At 47.7% G+C, this 24,924-nt stretch overlaps 1 protein-coding gene across 2 annotated transcripts in view; it reads right to left on the reverse strand.

The window, feature by feature from the left end:
• The window catches only part of INPP5A (inositol polyphosphate-5-phosphatase A), a 179,718-nt gene that overhangs the window by 109,020 nt on the left and 45,774 nt on the right, over positions 1-24,924 (reverse strand). For both annotated transcript variants that reach the window (XM_063405031.1, XM_063405032.1), the window contains exons 3-4: positions 24,142-24,242; positions 22,962-23,049 (exon numbers count right to left, since the gene is read on the reverse strand). In XM_063405031.1, the coding sequence (XP_063261101.1) occupies positions 22,962-23,049; positions 24,142-24,242 (189 nt within the window). The remainder of the gene's footprint in view (positions 1-22,961; positions 23,050-24,141; positions 24,243-24,924) is intronic.

Here is a 24,924-nt window from a genome sequence, read left to right on the forward strand (position 1 = left end):
AATGGCATATATTAAAGTGCCTTACAGGTCTAATAACTTGCATCAGATCCATGTAGGCCTGTCTTATTAACTTTTAGTTTAAATTACAGCAGAATTCATCAATCAGTGTTTCTAAAAAGCAGACTGCACATTGCCACCGACTCTTACGAAAAATGGATCTCAGGACAATTAAAACATCTACTATGTCTCAAGTATTTAATCAGAAAATCTATCAACCCGCAGATTTTCTTAGATGAACTGTCTAACAAAGAACCCTGAAAGGGTAACCAAAGCCTATTAAATTTTTTCACAATGATGAAGAAAGTGGAAAGAAAGAACTGAGCTTTAAAAACAAGCTTAAGTTTTTAAATTAAATTTGTTAACTCCAGCACAAACAGAGCTCTAAAATAAAAATGAAGCCAAGCTGATGGAGTGGCGTGCAGGAGGTTTGGTGGTCCCTCCCTCACCCCTCACACACAGCAACTGCTGCCGTGGCACAGCTCAAAACCAAGTCCTGAGTGCCATTTGATGCAACAAAAAAGATCTGATCCTGCAGGGATAGCTGCACATTCAAAACTGGGAGGCTACACGAATGCTACTGTGAGTTAATTACATTTTTCTCTGATGATGAAATCTTTAAATTATAAAGCTTCTGGACCAAAACAGAACCAAACTGCTATCTTTAAAAAATGACCAGAAAGCACATCAAACGAGTGAGGCCACTGTTACTCTGGGATTCCTCAATACCTTCAAACTCTGCTTTACCCTCTCTCTTCTCATATCAATGACAGGCCCCAAGACTTGGCTGCTGCCACAGTGTATGGAAACACGCGTGTGTCGAGCAGGGGTTACTCTTCTTCAAGATACTTGGAAGAGGAAATTAAACACACATCTTTTGGAGGGTTTTTAAAATTACATTAGGAAATATGAAGTTGCACTGTTTTCATACCACAGTAAAACTATCACCCCTAACAATTTTATGCAGTATCTGCACTGACAGCTTGAAATATTTCCCCCATTATGCAGTACAAAAAATTAATCCAGACGTGAGTCCACATATGGATTCTACAGCTAGCTAGTTGAATCCATAGAATATATATTAAAAAGGAGTAACGTGCTAAGAGTATTGAACAAGGCATTTCTCCTGAAGCACCTAGCTCGCTCCCACAGGGCAGAGCAGGGAGCATGGGTCACCAAGGGTGCAGATGAGGACACTGTTCAGAGCAGAGCTCATTGCCTGCTGGCTGGAAGGAAAGAAAGAAAGAAAAATACAACTTTCAAATTAGTGCCCGAATAGATTATTAGAATATCTTCCTTTGTACCACACCTAAAACCTGGGCACACACTACTACAGCTTTTCTGGCTGGCATTACTGGTAGGGCGTGTTAATGGACATCCCACCGTATGGAGCATCACATTAATTGTTTCCCTATGTACAATAATGGCTCCATTTATCATGCACATGTTGACCCATGTTGGCTTTGCAAAGCTCAATAATCATCACTGATCTCAGTGCCTGAAGAATGAAGGAAGCATAGGTAAAATTTACCCCAAGTGACAGATTCATTCAGAATTATTAAACATACCTTTGCTGCTGAAGAAAGAATTGAGTGTTCAACCTCGCTTTGCTTTTCAAATTGCACTGGCAGGCGTTTAAAGAAATAACACAGGTCAGTAGAAACAAACCAAACATTACTATAGTCCATCAGATTTATTTATCCTCATCACTGTCCTGTTTGAAAACAACTCTTTCTTTTAATACTGTATCTAGTATAAGCTGTTTTTTTTTCTACTAGGCTTTTATTAACCTGTGAAAAGATAAGGAAAACCAAGTGCTTTAACAGATTATATATTAATCTAACTTGATCTTCATTCCTCCTATGCATGTTTGGTTCATTTAGCACCTGCAGTAATGAGGGGCTTCATCTGGTTGATGGAGGGTCTTTGTTCTATGCTGGCAGCTCCACAAGAAGCTGTTCACGTCAGGTACCCCTCTTGGGCAAAGTAAACCCAAATAAACCCTCACCTTTTTGGTGAGGCAGCAGAGAGCCCAAACACTGTGAGTTCAGCCACTTCAGCAGAACCCATCCAAACACACAAAGGACAGCAGCATTTTATAAGAAATTACTAAGACTTTTCTACAGCTTGACAAAAAGGGACTTGATGAATTCCCTGAACACAGGTGACAGTTGTTCAGTGGTAGGAGCCTCAGCCCATGGAGTGAAGAGACTCCCAGTGCCAGGAGACATCCTGGTCCCAGTCCCAGCACAAGACTGAGTGCCTGTATGGAGCAGGATGTTGAACAGAACCACAAATTTGAATTTCGAATCAGCCATTGTGACTCTTGGGCTCTTTCTTTTTCTGTTCACTACTTCAGTGGGCTTCTGTCAGGAAATGCTAACAAGCTTTTAAGAACTTTAACAACTTAACAAATTTTCAGTTTGCTCCTATAGATTTTGTGCAGAATATTTGTTTCCCACGTGTGGTGCCATGACACAGCACTCAATCATATTTGTCTTTTGCCCTGATATATGGTCCAACCACAACACACTTGGTCAAACCTTTGCCAGCCTGTCAGTTACAAATTTTTCGTACTCTTAAGGAAAGTCCGGTGACAAGTGATTGAAATAAGACAATCTGGGCATAACACTGATCTTAACAGAAACAGACAAACTAAACACGACTAGCAAGACCTAAAACAGCTACTGACTTCTTTTTTTTAGTATCACAACCAGGGTAGGTTGCTAAGGACAACGTGAGGTGACCAAGGTACTGCCAAAGTGCTGCAGTAGCTGAGGGTGTTCCTGCCATGTGATCTCTTAACCCTGGCACTGGGATTATCAGGTGTCAGGACAATGAGGTTCAAAGTTCTCCTTTTTGCCAATGAAACAGAAACATTTTTGAAAATAGAGAAAAATACCCAAATAGATAGTGGGACTGGACTCTCTTTAATTTCCAAAGTAGAACAGAATCTAATATTGCTTTTCTACTTGGAAATATTCCTAAATAAGAAAGGAGAAAAGTTTTCATGCTGTTGTGTTAGACACAGCAGTCAGAGATGCCCACAGGACAATGACTGCAAAGCTATGAAGGAGGGAGAGAACATTTGAAGACTCTTAGGAGCACTGTGAGGAATTCTTTCTCGCTTTCCACCTCTACATTGCTGCATGTAAACCTGTGGTTTTTTTCTCTTTTACTAGTTTCTCGGCCTACATGTTTAAAGATTTATTCCCTTCCCATTTTTTTGATTACTGAACTGGACCTGTTATGAACAGAGTCTGAGAATATCCATTAACCCGCAGTCAAAAAATGTCCCTAAAAATAAACAGGATCTTTGCTATTTAGCACACACAAAGAGAAGTATATCAGGTTTACAAACTGCACTTACAACACTCACATTAGTAAAAAATCAAATTTCTTTTTTTTTCCTTTGCTTCACCGCAAGTGATCTGAAAGGACATGAAACATACTGCCAGATTTCCCAGGACGTGGGGAACCCCACCTGTGAGCTGGTGGTTCATACAGACTCCTATGTGTAAGCCTTACAGCCCTGGGAGCATACTTACGTGCCATGTCACAGGAATACCAGAAATACAGATACGGGTTTTAAAAAAATATGAATAGCATGAACCTCAGGATGTTTAATCAAACTCCTGCACACTAACAATGGCAGATGAATAACCTGGCTGACCAAATGCAGTTATGGAGAGAAGTGGAAAATGACCAAAACTGCCATCAGCTCCAACAAGTAATTTACAGCTATCCAGTTTTATTCCTCTTAATTGATCATGTCTCCTTGAATTAAACGGAATAAACACATGATCCAGGATGTGGATACAGGAAAGGAACACTGCAAAATGGGAACTTGTGCCTATGGAAACACATGAAGGTGTGAATGGTGACTCGGGGGCAGCTGGGGTGCAGTGAAGGCTCCACAGGACAAACCCAACAGCTTAAGGGCCTTTTTTAACACTGACCAAGCTCCTCTCTGTCCATGGAAGAGGCCCCTCCCATGCCCACTGCAGCTCTCCTTTCCTACCACCTTTCAGCACTGAGCCAGCGCTCGGCCATCGCTGCAACGGCTGCCGGAGGACAGCAACGTCAATAAACCTGTTCAGAAGAACATTTTGATACCTAAAACTCAACTGGCCACTTTTTAACAGAAAATGACTTTTTGAAAATGCAGGTGATTGTATTTTATCCTTTCCACTAACCAGAAAGACCTTAATACCTCCACCCCCAGAGTACACAATGCAGCAGAGCCAGGGCCCGAGCAAGTCCCAGTTAAAGTGCTCATTACACTGCCGCATACCTATTGCTGTTCCGATGTAAAATGAAGTTAAACCAATGAAGCAAAAATAATCCATTCAATGCTTATGCTCTGTGATGCATTTCTATGGGGTTTCTATTGTTGTTGTTACAGTGCTTCTGTTCATTCTTATGCTTTAGTGGTTCAACTGCAATTTATCAGCCTGGAGTGGAAAATACCTGGCACCTACTTAAAATGCATGGAGCTAGCAATAAAATTAACCTTGTGGCAATTGTTTTCCCACATGTTTGATAGACCAATGTCAGCTCATCTGTTAGAAGGAAATAAAAAAGTCAAGCCTAAATGTACAAAAAATTATGATGGAAGCCTTAAATAAAGCAAGGGTAATGCAAGTTTATTGAGTCAAAAATCAATCAATCAATGACCGAGTGGATTAGGAGCACCTCATAAGCCCCAAAGAAATAATTTGCCCAAACACTGAGATTTAACGGTAGAGGACCAAATTCCAACACTTTTAGGAAGTAAGTAATGAAAAATCAATTTGAAAGGAAAAACAGATCAAGAACCCTGGATTCTGACATGCCGACACATTTATTGCTGAATACCATTTCTTGGCTGACCCGAAAACTTCGGAAGGTGTTTATTTACTTTCAACACCTTCCAGAGATCAATATTTTTAATTTGGATCCGAGTTATTATTTTTCACATCACAGCATCGGGGAGTGGAGTAAAGTGGCTCATATTTTAGTGCTAAAAAGATCGATATGACAGTTTCACCTTCACTGCAGCCCCCCGCAGCCGCACGGGTGCACATCATCACGTCCCGCAGGGGGGTGCGGTGCCGCGGCACGGGGAGCAGGTCATCACCCAGCCCCAGCTCCAGACAGCCCATGATTTACCTGGTCATGAAGGGCCTGGTGCCCTTAGAAAACCAATCTTGCTTCTCCCACTTTATCAGGCCTGTCTCCTACCCGGTGTACGGGAAGGGGGAGGGAGCAGGACGAGAGAGAAGGGGAAGAGAGGGAGGGCAGGAGCAGAGCGAAAGACAATCAGTTTCACAAAGCGGATTACGTCCCTCATCGTAAATGCATCCATTCGTTTTTACCTTCCTTGAACCAGGGCACATCTGTAATCGATAATTAATTTTCCATAAATTTCAAAATATTGTTCTGGTGGCTGGAGAAGTGGAGCGCACAGGGGAAGCAGGAGGGAGGATCCCTGTGGCACGAGGGGCTGCTCGTGGCTCCGGTGGCTCTATCGATCGCTGCAGGGCTGGGGAGCAGCGGGGAGAGCCAAGGGCTGCCCGGCACCTCCGGCCCTGCGCCCAGGACACGCTGCTGCTCCAGCGGCCACCCTGACCGCCCCTCAGCCGGGCCGCCCTCCCCTGCGACACGCCGGCTCCAGAGGCACCTTCCACATCCAGGCCTGGGGCTCCAAACCTGCCTTCCACAACGGCATCACCCCTGCAGGGTAAGAGACTCAGATGCTGCACAAACACCAACGTAGCACTGCAGGAAAAGGACGGGTGTTTCTAAATACGGAGAAGAGCATTGCCTGCAGGTTTTACTGGACACAGGTCAGTGACATGGAGGTCAGGGAAGGGATGTGTGTGGCATGACAACAGGCCTGTAGGACTTGTGGCTGGCAAAGCTTAGAAAACTCAAGCTTACCTGGGCACGCATGCACTGCACAGGTAACTGCTGCAGGCTGACTATGCCATCTGGACTAAGTACCCTCATGATCACAGAACCACAACTCAAAATCAAGCACTAACTGGACACCTCAAATGATTTTGTAACAAAATGGTGATGGTCCAGCCCTCAGAAATCATTTGTGATAGGATAACATAGCTGTTACTTGTTATTTAGTGCAGTACTCAGTTCCTTAAAAGCACAGCCCACTTGAAACCAGCTGGATACTGAAAATGGGAAAAGCATCTACCACTAAGAAGCATTCATGAGAAGCATTTCTTCTTAGTGTGTCTTAGAAAACAAGCAGCAAAGACAAGGAGGAAATATGTCTCTGCAAGATGGGCTGCTCCAAGGAACACATTCTTTTCTCAGCATAATTAATAGCTCCCACTCTTTAAAAAATTGCCTTCATGAAGTCCTGTGCTTGGAAGAGTGATAAATGACAGTCATCCTCCTGGGGTGTGTTCCAGAATACTAACTGAAAAGTAAATGCAGGACTATTTCTCCAAATTATGTATCCGAGCTAAAGGTCATATTAAAGGAGCAGCTTTATGTAATGACATTAACTGAAAGCCAGCAGCTTCTGGCTTACTGACAGCGGCACTGCAAAGTCAGGGTAAGGAGACTTCCTCGGGCTCGCGGGGACGCGCAGCACCCAAGCACGCTTCTGCTGTATGGAGAGGGACTGATACCCACTTCTGAATTCAAGTCTCCTCTAGACTCAAGAAATGGAGAACTGCAGTGGCTGACAAATAACTCAAACGTGTGGACGGTCATCTGTGTTTTTGTGACACTGTTTAGAAGGGACAGTCCTTGGATTGCACTGCAAAGCATCCAATATCCCAATTAAATCCTGCAAGTCCATAAGAATTCTTGCCTGTCAGAAACCAAAGGGATCCAGGCTGACAAATGACATTTTTTACTCTTATGTTAGTATTAGGAGATCAGAAAACAAACACTAAAACCTGGCTGAGACTAGCCCCAGGATCCTGGTGCCCCCAGGGGCTGTTTGGAAGCCTGGCAGGGAACAAGTTTGTGAGTTGGTATCTCATACCTGGGAGAAAGGCTGAAAACCAAGGACATGTCCAAGGCCTCTGGAAAAGCCTCTGTCACTGGATGTGCTTTGATGGAGACACATACCTTGGATAATGCTCCTCACATTTCTCCACTCCACCATCCTTGCTAAGGAACGCATCCTTCCCTCAGTCAGTACAGACACACAGCATTTTTGTGGCCTGTTAATACCCATTGTATCTCTGAAGAAGACTTACAAACACTCTGCAAGTGGTATTTTGTTGGCTCATAGTTAAAAGCAAAAAAATGAAGTGGAGCTGTGATGCACTGGAAATCCTAAGAAATAACTGCTTAAGTGACTGTGTCCAGTTTCACAGCCTGGTTTAGCATTGGTTCATCTAATTTTTTTTAGGTTTGTATTTTTCAAGTGTTCCAATTTTTTTACCTCATATTTTTCTCACTCCTTCAGGACCACTGGAAATACTTTTTTTTGTCCATCAAAAAGTAATTTCATTATACAGAAGAATAACCGTTGTCTACATGGAGAAATTATCAGTCAGTACGAAATCATAGCAAAGAAGCTGTTTTGCACTTCCATGGAAAACAGCAGCCTCCAAATTATATTTTCATCCCTTCCTTCCCCATTTATCTCTCAGGCCTCTGGCCCACAGGTGGTGTTCTCCCACTGCTGCCCAGAAGCTAAGGGGAGGTGCCACCAGAAGGGAGCCCTTGCTCCTGCCTAGAGGGCGAGCCCGGAGAGAGGACACGCCACCGACTGAAGGTCTGGAGTGTGTGCGGCAGATAAGCCCTGGTTCAGCCTGCCAGTCCCAGTGCAGAGATTTACACTCTCTGCTCTTTCTTCAACAAAGAAATGAGTCAAAACACAAATAATCCATCTGGTCTGGAGACCTTCTCAGGAATGCAAGGCATATAAGACTGCAGAGTTCTGAGCCTGGTTAGTAAGCCATTACTGTAATTAGCTGAGAGACACAAAAATTCTTGCAAAACAAGTTAGAGCGTTTTGTGTTTTGTTGTGAGTTTTTGGTATTTGTGTGTGTGAGTGTTGGCTTGATTGGGTTTTTTAGATTAAAGTTATGATTTACTTTGTCTTCTTCTACCCCCCAGGGTACATCCACTGATCATTAGGACATTGTTCCCAGCATTCTCACACATTACCCACCCATGCAGAACTTCTTTCCTCACATGATTCCTCACTCTGTGGTCCAAACCCCGCAAACTGCTCTACTGTAAGTGGTCAAAGCATCAACTGTGAATTTTAATATGGGGGCCCCATGAATTCTGGCCCAGTTTCTGGGCAGCCCTATTTCCCATAGCTTCCATGGCCGTGAGCCATGTGCTGTCCCATCCTGCTGCCAGGGACACGGACTGGCTCACCACAGGCACATCTGCTGACTTTCACAGACATCAAAGATCAGCCCCAACACTGTACAAGGCAGATTTCCACTTTCCATGGTATTTTTATCATTTGATGTTCCCTCTTGGACAAGCTGGTGCCCTTTCCTATCCCAAATAAAACTTTGCACTTTTCCTGACCTTGTTACTTGGATGAAACGAAATCTACTTTTCAGATGCCAGTTCCTGTTTACAGCACAATTTTTCCTATGCTTATTACAAAGTAGTTGTAAGAGAAATATTCCTATTTGAGGACAAGGAACATGGATGTCTGAGAACTCTGGTACAGTAACAACTTTCAGTGAAGAAAACATGCCTCCTTATGAGAGACAGGAGCCTTTTCCAAATGTTAGGATGAATGCCTCTCCACTAAACCTAAAAGACAAAGATGCACAACCTGACTAGTCAGACTGGAAGGACACCAAGATCAGTGGCACAAGCACATCCCAACACTGCAGGCAAACCTGCTCTCCCCAACAGCCAAGAGCACCTCGCCCCCATCGCCCTGCCAGGGAGGGACCCCTGCACAGGACACAGCAACTGGGAAGGGTTTGGGGGTATCCAGGACTAATGCCCGTCACTCCTACAATGTTCACAGTGATTTTACTTCATTCAGAAACCAGATTTTACATCTACGTTTTTCTCAAACAACACCTTTTGTTTGCCCGGAAAAGATGGAATAGAATGAAATGAACCCCAAACTCCTTTACAATTTGATATGCACCAAAAGAAGGGAACAAATAACTACCCTTTCCAACTGCAACTGCTGTCACCCACCTCTCGAGACTTGGTATTTATCTTGTTTATGAGAAAAAATTGTTATGATCAGTTGCTTTTGTTTTGCTACATTTATTTAAGTTAACAAATTATGCCAATATGGCAATCTGTGTTCAGTGCAAAGGCTAGAAATGAGACACAAAGCTATTCCTGCACAGTGAGCCATTCAGAAAACAGCAATATTTGGAACTGTTGGGACAGAGCGAGCAGTGTCTCAGCCAGAATTCATGAGCAGAAATCACTAAATTTGTCAAAATGACTAAACTCCACATTTCTACCTTTTCCTCTTTTGTTTCACACGCTTTGCATGTCAGACAAATTATCAGGAAAATACTCCTTGTTTGACATTTCATTGCTTAATGCTTTACTGGTGCAGTAAAACAAGACAACTGCTGAAATTATAGGAAAATAAATTTGTAATTTCTTCCTCATTTAGCCATTTTTGAAGCTTGTGTATAGGAAAGTCATTAATGTTATGTCCTCCTATCGACGTTCCAAGCCTTTCAAGGGATAACTAATGTTTTTTCTATACTCTTCCATGTGGCCAGTTAAATTAGACACATTATTTCTGTGCTGTTAGGGAACACTGATCAATAGATACTTGGAAAGCCCTCTAAAACGAAGTGGAAACACTTCCTCAGTGTCAGAGGGTCCTGGTTTGGGTCTGTATGCTGCAAACATTGCTAAATGTAACATAGCAGTGAGAGTGTGTCAGAGGCATTTTACAACACTCGGGTCCAACCCTCCGAACACTCAGAGCTCTTGAAGGCACAGCACGCTGTCTGCTGGGCCTTTGTCACTGGGAATGGCTCTGCTGCCAAAATCCATCGGCCTCTAGCAGCAGAGCCTGCAAGCTTCACCTCAGCTCAGAGCCACTCAAGAGCTGAGCAGAATATTGCCGCTTTTCCCTTGGAAACTGGGATGTTCGGTGTCTTTCACAACAACAGCCATATCCTGAGATATGACCAGGTGACATAACACAACTCCATCTTTTGCTCCCATTAGTTTCTATTTCATTTTGAAGTAACAGCTGCATTCCCAGCCCTTCTGCACAGTATGGTGGGTGAGCAGTGCAGTGAGGCCTGATTGTCAGAGGATGTTCAGAGTCAGGAAGTGAGCAGCCTCATGGATTGCTTTCTTTTCGGCTACAAATGCTGCATTATAACATTATTTCAAACACTAATAAACCCATTAATTTCTGTGAGTAAAAACCATACATCTGATTTTTCTACAGTCACACTGATCTTATTTAAGTATTAATTCAGTGCCTCAGACAAACACATTAGCAAGTGCCTTAAGCAGCATTTCATAATTTCTCAAGCAATTATTTTCATATTTTCAAACCTCACATCTTTTCTTGAAAGCCAAAGCTGGTCCAAATCAAACATTTTGTCACACAAACCAAATTCCACACATGCATTACCTGAAAAGAGCTGTTAATAACATGAAGGCTCTGCTCGACCAATGTCTCACTGGCCCTGCCATTCACCCTACTACACATAAATGCAAACAGGATTTCTGACTGTTCCGTACCTGAGGCACTTTTTTTTCCTGTAGAAAGACAAAACCTGGGAACTAGGTGACCAAATTTCTAAAGAGGACCCCCATGTGGGGCTCTGAAAACTTCAATTTAAAGTATTTCCCGTATTATTTGTGTCAGATCCTCAACTACTTTGGCAGGTAACACTGTTTTCCATTACTGTTCCTCCTGCTCTGTTAAATACCGCATCCTCCCGAGCACTTGGCAAGCTTTACACAAAGCGCCCCAGAAGGCTCAGCCCTTGTGAGGCAGCTGGGGGCAGTGGGCAGCGAGGGGCTGGAGACCTGCCCACGGCCACAGCCCTGACCAGCGCTGGGGACAGTGGCAGGGCTGCTGCGCACTGCCCCAGAGCCAGAAGGCTGGGAGGATCCCTGTGCCTCAGAAGGAAGGGTTAGATCTGAGGGATACACTCCACAACACTTCAGTGTCCGGCACATGTTCCCGACGCGCCGAACGCTCACAGCGAGCAGCTGCCTGCAGGGCAGTGCTGGGGGAAGAGGCTGCTCAGCGAGGAGCTGCTGACAGCAGCTCACCCTTTCCTCTGCTCTCCTTTCTGCTCGGGAAGCTCCCTGTCCCGGCGGCAGATGTTCACAGTGAGGGCGGGTGGGCAGTCGCAGCCTGTGCCCACACCCATGGCCCTGGCTGGGGAACCAGCACCGAGCACCGGGCCCGCAACAGCGAGGCCGCGCTGGCACCTCCAGGCTGGTGCTGCTCCGCTGCACCCAGAGCCACGCAGCAGGGCCTGGGGACACGCAGGGACACCCCGAGCCACGCAGCAGGGCCTGGGGACACGCAGGGACACCCAGAGCCATGCAGCAGGGCCTGGGGACAGGCAGGGACACACAGGGCACAGCCACGTCAGCCCTGCGCTCACGGAGGCCGTGACCGACGCCGCAAGCCTCGTGCCTGTACCAAGACAGCCTTTACCCTACAAAGCCTGCTCCCAGCTCCGCTGCCACAGAAATTTCCTTCCTTTCATCAGAAGATTTGCTGTGTTCTTGGACTGCAAAGAAACGGTATTAAAATAAAAGGCCAGAAACAAACCTTTTATTTCATTCACAGTAAGTGAGAATCTCTACTAGCCACGCTTTCCCTCAAAATTCTTTACTGTTTGACTAGAACAAATGTATTTATCAAACTGAATTATTCCTCAAGAGCTATGTACTTCTTCAAGTTCTATGTTCTTCAAATACTATGTACTATAACAAAAGCGAAAAAGCTAAATAAAACTGGAGAATTTTCATGCAAAAAGCAGGCAACAAGCCTTAAGCTGCCACAGACTCCAAGCTAAAGCCTTGGAAATATGTCGGCAGTATCACTGGACTGTCAAAAGCAAAGCTGTCAAACAAACGGCAGATGATTGAGAAGATTTACTGTTTGAGGTACGCGTTGAGCCAACCAGTAACTCTTTCCATAAATCTTTGGTCAAATTACTTTAAGAACATGCAGTAATTAAATATGCAAGAAGGCAGAAGCAAACAAAAACGCCCCCTGTTCCTGCACTGAAACGAGAGCAGCTCTCCCAGCTCTCACCACCGCAGCCCGCGGCAGTGCCACAGTGACCCGCTGCCGGCGGCGCAGGCGGGAAACCGCGCACGCACCGAGCGCCCCACGGCACCGAGCCGTGCAAGGAGAACAAACCCCACCGCTGTCCGCCCCGAAACGCCCTGCGCCCCACAGCACCGGGCCGTGCAAGCAGAACAAACCCCACCGCTGCCCGGCCCGAAACGCCCTGCGCCCCACAGCACCGAGCCGGGCAACACAAACCGCACCGCTGCCCGGCCCGAAACGCCCTGCGCCCCACAGCACCGAGCCGGGCAACACAAACCGCACCGCTGCCCGGCCCGAAACGCCCTGCGCCCCACAGCACCGAGCCGTGCAACACAAACCCCACCGCTGCCCGGCCCGAAACGCCCTGCGCCCCACAGCACCGAGCCGTGCAAGCAGAACAAACCGCACCGCTGCCCGGCCCGAAACGCCCTGCGCCCCACAGCACCGAGCCGTGCAAGCAGAACAAACCGCACCGCTGCCCGGCCCGAAACGCCCTGCGCCCCACAGCACCGAGCCGTGCAAGCAGAACAAACCCGACCGCTGCCCGGCCCGAAACGCCCTGCGCCCCACAGCACCGGGCCGTGCAAGGAGAACAAACCCGACCGCTGCCCGGCCCGAAACGCCCTGCGCCCCACAGCACCGAGCCGGGCAACACAAACCGCACCGCTGTCCGCCCCGAAACGCCCTGCGCCCCACAGCACCGAGCCGTGCAAGCAGAACAAACCCCACCGCTGCCCGGCCCGAAACGCCCTGCGCCCCACAGCACCGAGCCGGGCAACACAAACCGCACCGCTGTCCGCCCCGAAACGCCCTGCGCCGCGCTGCCTGTGCACCCTGCCGGCTCCCTCGGCACCCGCGGGCGGTGCTGGCAGTGCCGGCCCGGGACAGGGCCCGCCGCAGCGGGGCAGAGCGGCCGCCTCGCGGCCCTCAGCCGCTCCTCCCGGGCCGGCCGAGCCCAGCACGGCCCCGGGCCGCTCCTCCCGGGCTGGGGGAGCACAGCACGGCCCCGGGCCGCTCCTCCCGGGCCGGCCGAGCCCAGCACGGCCCCGGGCCGCTCCTCCCGGGCCGGCCGAGCCCAGCACGGCCCCGGGCCGCTCCTCCCGGGCCGGCGGAGCCCAGCGCGGCCCCGGGCCGCTCCTCCCGGGCCGGCCGAGCCCAGCGCGGCCCCGGGCCGCTCCTCCCGGGCCGGCGGAGCCCAGCGCGGCCCCGGGCCGCTCCTCCCGGGCCGGCTCCCGCAGTGCAGCCGGGACCCGAGGCTCGGGGAGCCGCCGCTCGGGGCTGCCCGCCTGAGGGGAGCGCCGGCCAAGGAGCGCCAGCCACAGCAGGCTCTGCCGGAAAGGACAGCTAGGCTTTGCTTTAGCCTCACCTCTCCAGCAGCAATTAGGAAAGTTAGGGGGGTTTTTAACCTTTAAAAGCTTAAAATAGTTGATTTCTTCTTATGTTCAGAGACTATAGCCTACAATTTAATTTCAAGTATTTCAGCTGATTTTTAGATAGATGTATTCCTACAAAACCAGGTTGTAATCATTCGTTACAAATAATTTTTCTCCTGTTCTTTTACACAACTGCAGGATGAAATTCTGAATATAAAATCCATACCCCGTAGAAAATTCAATTCTGCGTACTAATTCCATGGCAGATACAAAACACTGTAACAATTCTGTGGATAAAGAAGCTGCTTTATCACAAATTTTCTCAGCACCAGCACATTTATAAATAAAAGAGATGCACCCATGGCTGTATTACTGAGCTACTGATCTGTGAAATCTCTCACTGTTCTGTAATTATTCCTCCCCTCACAATTACGTAAAAGTGTCAAAAAGCAGGTGGAAGATAAGCCATGCCCTCCCAGCAAGAACTCTGTTGATGGGTTAAGAGATCTCTTTCAAAAATGCATACAAAAAACCCCCAGCAAAAAACAGGAGAAGGTTCTGCTGTGGCAACATCTTTCAGATTCCATTTCTCACCCAGAAGAGACTGGAAGCTATTACCTGACAGATAACTTAGTTCCCTAAGAAATTAAGTGGGAGATTTCATTTCAGGTGGTTGTAAGTAAATGTCCATGTCACAGAATGACAGTTCTACAACCATTTTTCTAGAATTTTGTCAGAAGCTGTAAGATTAACTTTGACATTCACCAACTTCCTTCACGAACTCGTTTTTCTTCAATTAAAACAAGATAGAAGCTGATGAAGAGGTCAAACTTTGTGACACACATTTCAAGAAGCTCCCAACTGTGTATTTCCCCAAAACTCCTGAAAAAGCAGAAGGCTGTAAAGGGACAGGATTCTGAGTTACCATGAAGACGATGAACATGATGAGGATGGACCCAGTGAGGTAAGAACTGCTGGAAAACGTGCAGAACCCAAGTCTCCACCAAGCACAGTACCAGCCCCGATCCCTGGCAGGCACTGCCACCACGAGGCTCCATCCCGTTTTGCATTTTCCCTACAAACGGTTAAAATCTTTTTTTTCCATTTCCCTTTTCTACCATACACATCTAGTTAGAAGCACTTCTGTGCATGGCTGGAGATTTGCTTCTGGCATTTTACGGCCTTTATAAGGAATATTAACATGTTTTTCAAACAGTTTTACTCCTTTTATTCTGCCTAAGAAGTGGAGCTAGGAGAAAGTAAAGATCTCACAAGTATCTGAGTAGCCAGCAGCCGCACACAATCAGTGCTCTGCTGCCAGCTCTTGCCCAAGACTACCACACAGCCCTGCACCCGGGCACCCTCCTGCTCCCACCAGCCTTACACATGCTCCTCCATGCTTGAGTACCAACAAAAAAATCTCAAAGGACTGGCAGAGTAAGATTTGTTCACAAATATTTATACTATCTGTATCACTTAGGCAAAACAACACAACAGTGAGACAGAGAGACAGAGGGAAGCATTTGCTCATGAGTGATGTGGGAAACTGATGATGACAGAACACTTGCAGGTTTCTCATATGTGCATCTTAGAAAGAAGTCTGGACTTTTCTGCATCTGAAGGTTGTTCCCTGGATGAACCTCATCGGAGTTAATTTGAGAAGAGAGTCTGAATGACACTCCTGGCTCCTCCTGTGGCATCACCTGCACTTGCAGAACAGCCTAGTCTCCAACCCTCCCTCCAGAGATCATTACATCTCTGCCACCCACTCAGACAAATTCCTGCTCTCTAGGTCGACATAATTTTTACAGGCAACAGTATAGAAATAAACACTGGTACAAATTATCTTTCTATGGAAAAAGGAAAGAAAAAAGGGACAAGATGGAAACAGGCTCATGTGAGTAAGTAAAAGAAAATTCACTTCAAGACTACTGATCAAGAAGCAAGAAAACACACTCTAAAGTCTCCTGTTCAGCAGTGGGTCACAGCGGCAGTGACAAATCTGAGACTGTGATCGACACCCCGGCGGCAGCAGAGCCCCTTCCCTGCCTCCCCAGGGCCAGAGCACTGCCCCAAAAGACACCCTCGGTGTGTGTGCGTGTGTGTGTGCCCAGGGTGCCCCCCCCAGGCCTGGCAGTGTCCCCGGGGTGTCCCCCCAGGCCTGCCAGTGTCCCCGGGTGCTCTCCCAGGCCTGGCAGTGTCCCCGGGGTGTCCCCCCAGGCCTGGCAGTGTCCCCGGGGTGTCCCCCCAGGCCTGGCAGTGTCCCCGGGTGCTCTCCCAGGTCTGGCAGTGTCCCCGGGGTGTCCCCCCAGGCCGGTGGCAGTGTCCCCGAGGTGCCCTCCCAGCCCGGTGGCAGTGTCCCCGGGGTGCCCTCCCAGGCCTGGCAGTGTCCTCGGGGTGTCCCCCCAGGCCTGGCAGTGTCCCCGGGGTGTCCCCCCAGGCCTGGCAGTGTCCCCGGGGTGCCCTCCCAGCTGCAGTGCAGGCTGTGGGGGATCCTCCAGGGCGTCCAGCGCCCGCACCTTGGCACTGCAGACCGGAGCTCCAGCACTGCAGCCTGGTGCTCCAGCTCCATCTCCTGGGGAAAACCTGCCTTTCTGCCAAGCGTCGACATTCCGTAGAACTGGTAATGAAGAAGTGGGCTGAGAACTCATCACCATGTGAATTCCCTCAATATTCAGTTCAATTACAACTCTCTTCCTAAATCATCTTTTTTACTTAACCAAACTCTAAATTGACAGAGCTAATAAGCTTGGGAGAATCAGTGTACACCATCCATTTCTGGGAACAGGACAATATTTTCTAAGATGCATTAATAACTATGACAGGATTTATGTATAAGAGAAATTCATTTCAATTTCCTTTTTCAATTAATGGCCAATTATTTGAACTCAGCTCAACCAAAAATATTACTCAAGTATCATTAATCTAACAAAAATTAACTTTACTATTCTCTCAGTAAGGAGCAGATATAATTTTAAGGTACAATAACACACTTGAACAACGTGTTGCCAATCTGTATTCTCAGGACCACTGCTCCCCCCAGGAGCCCTCCCTCATGCTGGCTCGGGTTGTTGCTCTTAAGGATAGTGATTGGAGCAAAGGTCTGCCCTAGATGCTGCTGCAGGTTACCAGTGCATTTACCCTAGGGTAAAAGCCATTTTACATTAAGAAAATACTGGTATAGAGTGCATCAAGCAAAAGCAATCCAGGGGAAAAAAACGAAATTGCAACCTTTTCCTGCACACCCTGGCAATGACTGGACTTGCTTTCTTGGTGTTCCCAGTCTGGTGGCACCCACCCCCAGCGAGGAGCACCCTCGGGTGCTGCACAGCCTGGGGCCACCCCAAGCCCGTCCTGCTGTGGGACAGCGCTGTGCCCCGTGGGCTCTGCTGTGGGACAGCGCTGTGTCCCGTGGGCTCTGCTCTGGGACAGAGCTGTGCCCCGTGGGCTCTGCTGTGGGACAGAGCTGTGTCCAACGGGCTCTGCTGTGGGACAGGGCCGTGCCCCGTGGGCTCTGCTGTGGGACAGAGCTGTGCCCCGTGGGCTCTGCTGTGGGACAGAGCTGTGCCCCGTGGGCGCTGCTGTGGGACAGCGCTGTGCCCCGTGGGCTCTGCTGTGGGACAGGGCCGTGCCCCGTGGGCTCTGCTGTGGGACAGAGCTGTGCCCAACGGGCTCTGCTGTGGGACAGAGCTGTGCCCCGTGGGCTCTGCTGTGGGACAGAGCTGTGCCCCGTGGGCTCTGCTGTGGGACAGCGCTGTGTCCCGTGGGCTCTGCTCTGGGACAGAGCTGTGCCCCGTGGGCTCTGCTGTGGGACAGAGCTGTGCCCCGTGGGCTCTGCTGTGGGACAGAGCTGTGCCCCGTGGGCTCTGCTGTGGGACAGAGCTGTGCCCTGGGGTCTCTGCTGTGGGACAGAGCTGTGCCCCGTGGGCTCTGCTGTGGGACAGAGCTGTGCCCCGTGGGCTCTGCTCTGGGACAGAGCTGTACCCTGGGGGTGCATGGACATGGCTCGGACAGGGGCACTGCCAAACACCAGTGCACACGGCAGGGGCAGCCAGAGGACATTCAGCTCCCCACAGCCCCAAGGATCCGTGCCCCACGGAGCAGGGTGCAATGGCAGAGACCACAAGGGCATTGACTGACTGGTGCCTCTGCCACCTTCCACATCCCAAACTCCTCAGCCTCAGTAACTGAAGCACAGCTTTGTATGGGTGTGGGAAAAAAGCTTGCCAGAAAAATGCCTGTTACCACTGTATTCTTTATTTATAACTTACCTTTGTCCACCCCTCAGGTGGTTTTTGCAGTGAAGTTTCATTTCGATCATTATCTCACCAAACCCACCCTTTCAAAGTGGGGAGCTGAGTGAGGACAGCAACCTCTCTCCCTTCAATCTATTGGTATTAATAAAATGTACTTCCAGCTTGAGGCTCTGGTGTTGTTTAAGCACATCCCTCTAATGTCACAAATGCTGGTTTTAAAAGGCTGGGGGTTTTTTGGGGGGTGGTTTTGGGCCGTTTTTTTTGTTGTGTGTGTTTTTTGGTTTTTTTTTTTGGTGTGAGGTTGTTGTTTTTTTTTTCTTTTTGGTTGGTTGGGGTTTTTTTTTAAATTTTTTTATTTGAATGAAATTCTGCTATAGAATGAACTAATTGCAGTGCACTGCAATTAGGAGGAGGAGGCTGGAACTTCAGCACATCACATGTAGAGCCCAGTAGCATTTCTTCACTGCAAGGTCACCTGAGGGCCTGAGCAGGCACGCAGACAATAGAGGACTGGTTTGTTTTAAAAAAAGAAACCTATACTGAGAAGTAGAGCAATTACCCCACTGTGCAGATCTCCTGCCCATCAGCTAAGGGCTGTGCCAACCACACAGCTCCCACCATGCTCCCTGAACGCTCCAGGCAGGAGCTGGTGGTCAGCTCACACTCGGGGCTCTGATTGCCAGCAGTCCTCAGGACTGCTCCAGGAAAGATTCTCTCAAACTGCAGAAACCACGCGTTCAACACAGCACGAAGGCTTTAATGACACAGGAGTTTCCTCTGCCTTCTCTGAACAATGAAAAGGAAGCCAAGGACTTGCTAAGCAATATAAGACCTTAACTGAGAACTCCAGAAATCAATAAATACACAGCACAAAACAAAACTAGGCTTGATCTAATTACAATAAAAATGTCACTGATTATACTGACATGTTTCATATAAAAACAGTTACAGATTTGATGAAAATATCAATGTATTTCTGACTGATATTTACCTTCAGTACATTTTCTTATTCCAGAAAAAACCACCTTATTTACCGTTAACTTGGGTTATTCAAGAAGTATCGACATGCAAAAGTTCAACACACTCAACTATTTTTGAGTAATTCTTCACATAGGAAAGTGTCAAGATTTATAATTTACCCTTTACATGAAATATACCAAGTACAATAAAATAAACAGAGAATGTAAATAATGGGATGTTTGGTAAAATCAATGGAACTGCAAAGACCTGTTTTATTACAGATGAAGTCTATTCAGTATGGTCACAAATAAAAAATGCAATGTACTAAATTTTTCAGCTTCTCAGACTCTTACCTATTTCATTCTTCTTATATCTATCTTTTCATTAATTGTACATTCTCTGACAGAAATCAAGATCTACCCCCCATATAACATTTTATACAATAAAAGAAAGTACCATGCTTTCAAAGAGGGATTTATAGGAGGCTGTGTTTCACAAAGCTTTGCCAAGTTATTTGAGTGTCTGAAATTTAGCACATGAGCCAGTTTATCCACACTCGACTGATATTGGTATTTCCAGTCAGAACTGGAAGCGCAGCAGAGCTGCCAGTTTAGTTAATCTGAAATTTCTGGGAAGCTGTTGTCAGCCGTGCAGAGGCTGTCAGCCACCACCCTCATCCGTAACTGCTGGGAGCCGTGAGCTCCAGCACTGCCACCTTCCCAGTGCTGACAGGCAGCTGCTCTAGTGCAGCAGCTCTCTGCCAAGAGATTCATCTTCAGGTCATTTTTAAATCCGATAAAGCTGTGCCTCTCCCAAGTGTGACACGAACTGCTTTGTCCCTGTGCGCCCTGTGACAGCCCTGCTGCTCCCAGTGCCTGTCCCTAATGAAAGCCTTGGGCCCGGAGTCCCTGCCCAGAGCTGCCACTCCCAGCCTGACCCCTTCCCTGGACAGGGACCTGCTGCCCCAGCACCTTCCTGGGCCTTGCACTCGCTGCTCTGGGGTTTATTCTGTGCATGTGTTTAATAAGGTTTGAGTGGAAGAAAATCCCACACTGCCTCACCCTACCATCACTCCTGGCAGAACAAACTCAATCCACTGAACCACAGCTCTCTCCCTCATCAAGGCACCTACCCCCCTACCAACAAATCCCAGACCTAAAACTAACTGCTCCTACACTAGATTTCGTATAATGTGACCATAAATGACAAATCCTGATATTAGGCTTTATGTCTGGGATGATGCAAAATGATCCATTTTGATCCTTAATACAATGTGGATTATTAGTTTTTAAAACCAAATTGCTCCACTAGGGACACCTCATTATTACACTGGTTTCTTATTTCTCATGTGGAATTTGCACCTGTGGTGCTGTGAGCTGGAGACAGAGGCTGCTGACAGTCTCGGATCTCGCTGCCAGTCCTATCACAGCCAAGCTGAGTAACTGTAGGCAGCAAAACATGGTTTAGTTTTGCAGGAGCCAAGCCAAGGAAAGCCTTACAGAAGAAGTGATGCCAAAACTGGTAAAAAAGGGGATGTGAGAGCAGCAGGGATAAAGGTTAGTCAAACTGTAGCTACTTGGGCTTCTCCCTTTCTACAGCAAATAGCACAATACAACAATATACATGATAAACATTTCTATTTCAGAGAGGTAATATAATGAAAAAGCTACCATCTGCTGCCAAGTCTGTGCCTTAGAAGGGATGGAAAAAAGCCCACAGAAGTTACAGAACTTTGCAATCAAACAGAACTAACAAGGAAACACGGAGACACATGACATTGTACAAGGCAAAGCACACTGAAGACCAAGACTTTACCCTAAATGGACACACCACATGTGAAACCCCTGCTCACACATGCACACACACTGAGCAGAGGAGTGGAGATCTGCCAGTTCAAATCACGTGTGAAAAACCATTTCTATGAGTCTGATTCCTGACAGCAGTGCCAGGATCTGTGGATGAGGACTGTGAGCATTCAGCGCCAAAAGCAGACTCTAACAAGTCAGAAGCTGAAGGAGCTCAAGTGCACCCTCTCTCCTTTCTAGGTTTTTGGGCTTTGGTTCCAAGCCACTACTACTACAGTCTAACAATGAAGGTATAAAACACTCCTCTAGCACACAGCCTTTCCTCCCAGTGATAGTAACACCAAACGTCACTGAATAATTGCTCTGCCTTTTCCACACTAAGCAGATTCAGCTCTACAAGGTTCTCAAGGGTTACAAACAACCTATCATGTGGACTACACATCAAACACTTCTGTAAATTTTGTATCTTTACAGTCACAACTTCAACAGAGGGTAATTTAACCAAATAAGAAGAATATGTTTTTTGTTACATTATTTCCATGCAAAATAACATTGGTACTGGCTGTCTTTTTTTCCCTTCACCTCCATTGAATCAATATGTTGACAGAATTTTTTTTCCCCTGGAAGGCCCAGCTTGAGTAAATAAAAGATTAGAAAAAAAAAAAGCAAAACAATATTTATGACAAGAAAGGGAGAAATACAAAGATAGTTGGGGAGTACCGCAAGAAACACAGTGCCTAGAAAATAATGCTGGTCTGTGAAACAAGAAACCACATTAATTTTTGAACTGGGGACTTTTGCAAAATACAGCGTTCTTCACAGAGACACAAATAGCACATGCTCTAACTGAGATTCCTGTCCAGCCTCATTAAAAGCCTTTTTATCCACCATAATGCCATCAAACTGAATCAATGTACCTCATGCTAAATAAAATAATTTCAATACTATGAAGTGCTGTGGCTATTCTTAAACACAAAAAAGTTGTATTTTGTTATGGATTGCATTAGTCTTCTACGCTGTTTTCCAAATTAAGATCAAAGCAATTATCCCTTTTTCCTGTATCACAGAAAAGTCTTGGCTGGAAGGGAGCTCTGGAGCTCACCTGGCTGAAGGCAGATCAGGTAAATGCAGAGCCCCTTGCAGCTGCCCTGCCCACAGTAGGAGATCTGTGCTGTAGGACCCCCACAGGGTCTCCACCAGTGTGTGGGATCATCTGGATGCAGCTCTGACCTGTGACTGCAAAACATGCAGCTCTGTCTTACTGCTGTTACCTAGAGCACTTTCTGAACATCTGCTGAGTACAGTTTCAACATTAGTGACTGAGGTTTGTCCCACTAAGGCTCAGTTAAGCTGACAATCTTGTTTTTATTTTCTCTGATGAGCAAGAGAAAAAAATCCACTGATTCCTCTCCTCCAGTTTCATCTTAGCTGGGCTTCTAGCCAGACTTACTAAAAAATGAGGAAATAAAAACCTTTCCAGGTTCTTATTCCCCGAGCTTATGTGCCTCCAAGCTGGGGTTTGTGTGTGCTGGGCAGCTGTTTTTTTCTTGTCTGAACTGTGTCCCAGGTGCCATCTTTGGCTGCCAGGCAGCACCAGGTCCCCAGTCGAGCTCCTCCGAGCCACCACTGCTACTGAGCAGTGTACTGGGGGAGAAGGAAGCTTCTGCCCTGGGAAGAAGGGACATGTCGCTGATTTACCTCCATAGGGTTGCTTTTTCCTGTACAACCTAGCAGTGATCACTTGGACAAACAGCAGTTGTGCTGGCACAGTGCACAGCCCTGGCAACAGCCACACAAGCCTTTCTGCTCTGCAGGAAAGGCAGCCCCGCACACATCATTTTACATGTACCTAAAACACCACTGGTGCTAATGCAAACTCGTGCTCTGGCTGCTGCCACCATGCCTCAGGCCAGTGAGGCTGTGAGCCAGCTCTGGAGATCCCTCACACAACCCTGAACCCTTGCCAAGCTCATCACCAGCTCATCACACTCAGTGCTGGCACCACCTCACACTGCCAGGCACTGCCAGGCTCTGAAGTGGAAGGGGATTCGGAGCCACCAAAGTTAGTTGCCGAAGGAAAAAAACCCCTTCGACAACCATTTTAAACAAAAGACTGTCTGCACACTGATATTCTGCTCATTTTACATGGATGCACCTCTGGGAAATCAGCATGTACACCGAATAAACACTCTTAGTAGTAAAAACACAGTAGTAGTAAAAACACAATCATCATCAGGATGGAAACAGCTCATAGTCCCACGAGTCAAAAATCCCAAACAGAAGAAATTCACCTTCTTCAGTTAAACTACACTCATGAAATAAAGAAATTTACCGTGAAATGTTCCTGTGATTTATAGTTCTCATCCAGATAAACTCGAGCTCTGTTGTAGTCTTTCATTGCATCACTTGATAACAGTTCTCTGAAAGAGAAAGAAAAGACTGAACATGTAAAGGGAGATACAAATGAACTGCATTGCCTCAGCGTTGCTGTGTGCTGTGACAGCCCTGGCATCACCCAAAAGAACCCAGGGCCTTCCTCTTCGTCTGGGGGGAATTTCAGGGACAAAGGTGTCCCCTGACACAGCCACCAGCCTGTCCGCGCCAGAGCTGCCTCCGCAGCTGCCCCTTCAGCGTGGATCGCGCGTTTCCCGGTGCCACTTGGACACGACCGGGCAGGGCAGGGCAGGGCACGGCGCCGTGGTGCCACCAGAACCGCGGGGGTTTGGGGGTTTGCGCTGCCGGAGCCGCCAGAACCACGGGGGTTTGGGGGTTTGCGCTGCCGGAGCCGCCAGAACCACGGGGGTTTGGGGTTTGGGGTTTGCGCTGCCGGAGCCACCAGAACCGCGGGGATTTGGGATTTGGGGGTTTGCGCTGCCGGAGCCACCAGAACCGCGGGGATTTGGGATTTGGGGGTTTGCGCTGCCGGTGCCGCCAGAACCGCGGGGATTCGGGGGTTGGGTGTTTGCGCTGCCGGAGCCGCCAGAACCGCGGGGGTTTGGGATTTGGGGTTTGGGGTTTGCGCTGCTGGTGCCACCAGAACCGCGGGGATGCGGGGGTTGGGGATTTGGGGGTTTGCGCTGCCGGTGCCGCCAGAACCGCGGAGGTTGGGGATTTGGGGTTTGCGCTGCCGGTGCCGCCAGAACCGCGGGGATTTGGGGTTTGGGGTTTGCGCTGCCGGTGCCGCCAGAACCGCGGGGATTTGGGGTTTGGGGTTTGCGCTGCCGGTGCCCGAGCGCGGCCCCGAGCCCGCAGCGCCCGCAGCGCTCCCCGCCGCCAGCAGAGGGCGCGCGCGGCCGCGGCTCGCGGGCGCTGCCCCGGGCTCCTTCCCGGCCCCGCCGCGCCCGAGGCGAGAAATTAACCCGGGATAAATTAATTAACCCGCGATAGATTAATTAACCCGCGACAGATTAATTAACCCGCGATAAATGAAACCGGCCTGTGCCACCGCTGACTGAGCGCTTCTGCCCGTGTCCCCGGCTCGGGGCGCCAGGCTAAGGCCCTCCGCCACTTACTTCACGAACTTGTCCACGTGAGACATCGAAGCTTCATAGTTTTTCCCTCCGAATTCTTGACAGTGTAAAGCCATGAAATGGGGCTTGTGTGCATGGACAACCTGGAACAGAGAGAAAAGCGAGTTTTAGCGCTCAGCACACAGCATGAAGGACAGATCCAGCGCTCAGGGAGGACGGGCGGCTGCTGCGTGAGAGGGAAGTGGCACACTGGCACAACAAGCAGCAAGGAGAGCATAATTTGCAATCCACATAAAAGATTCATAACACACAATTATTATCTCAAATATTCTTAACTAATATTTCATTTTTTAAACTATGACTTAGTTCCTAGGCTATATATATATTTTAAAAATATATTTTAGTATTTATATTTAAAATATATTTTAGTATTTATATTTTAAATATAAATAAACTTTTCCAACTCCCCTCAAAGACGACTTGACATATTAAGATGATCTAAACCTTTCCTTGTCTGGGAGGCAGAGGACTTCAAACATCTCAATTCAGTTGCTAGATTGGATTTTTTCCACTTTTACAAAATTTCTCAGTGCTGTTTAGCAGCACTTTAGCAGTTGTGTTTAATGTTTTTATTTACGGAGTATCTTATTTACAAAAGTATTTAAATAACAGAAATAACAGATGCACATACACACCTGTTAACACAGGAGGCATGGAAATCCATCATGCTGTTCCAGGTGTTAGTCTCGAACACTGCAAATATCTTAGACACTACACAGTCAGCACTAGGATGCAGTTACCATACCAAAACCCTAGAATGTTTGT

This window comes from Prinia subflava, chromosome 9 (genome assembly GCF_021018805.1).
Source record: "Prinia subflava isolate CZ2003 ecotype Zambia chromosome 9, Cam_Psub_1.2, whole genome shotgun sequence".
In the NCBI taxonomy this organism is placed as follows: Eukaryota; Metazoa; Chordata; class Aves; order Passeriformes; family Cisticolidae; genus Prinia; species Prinia subflava.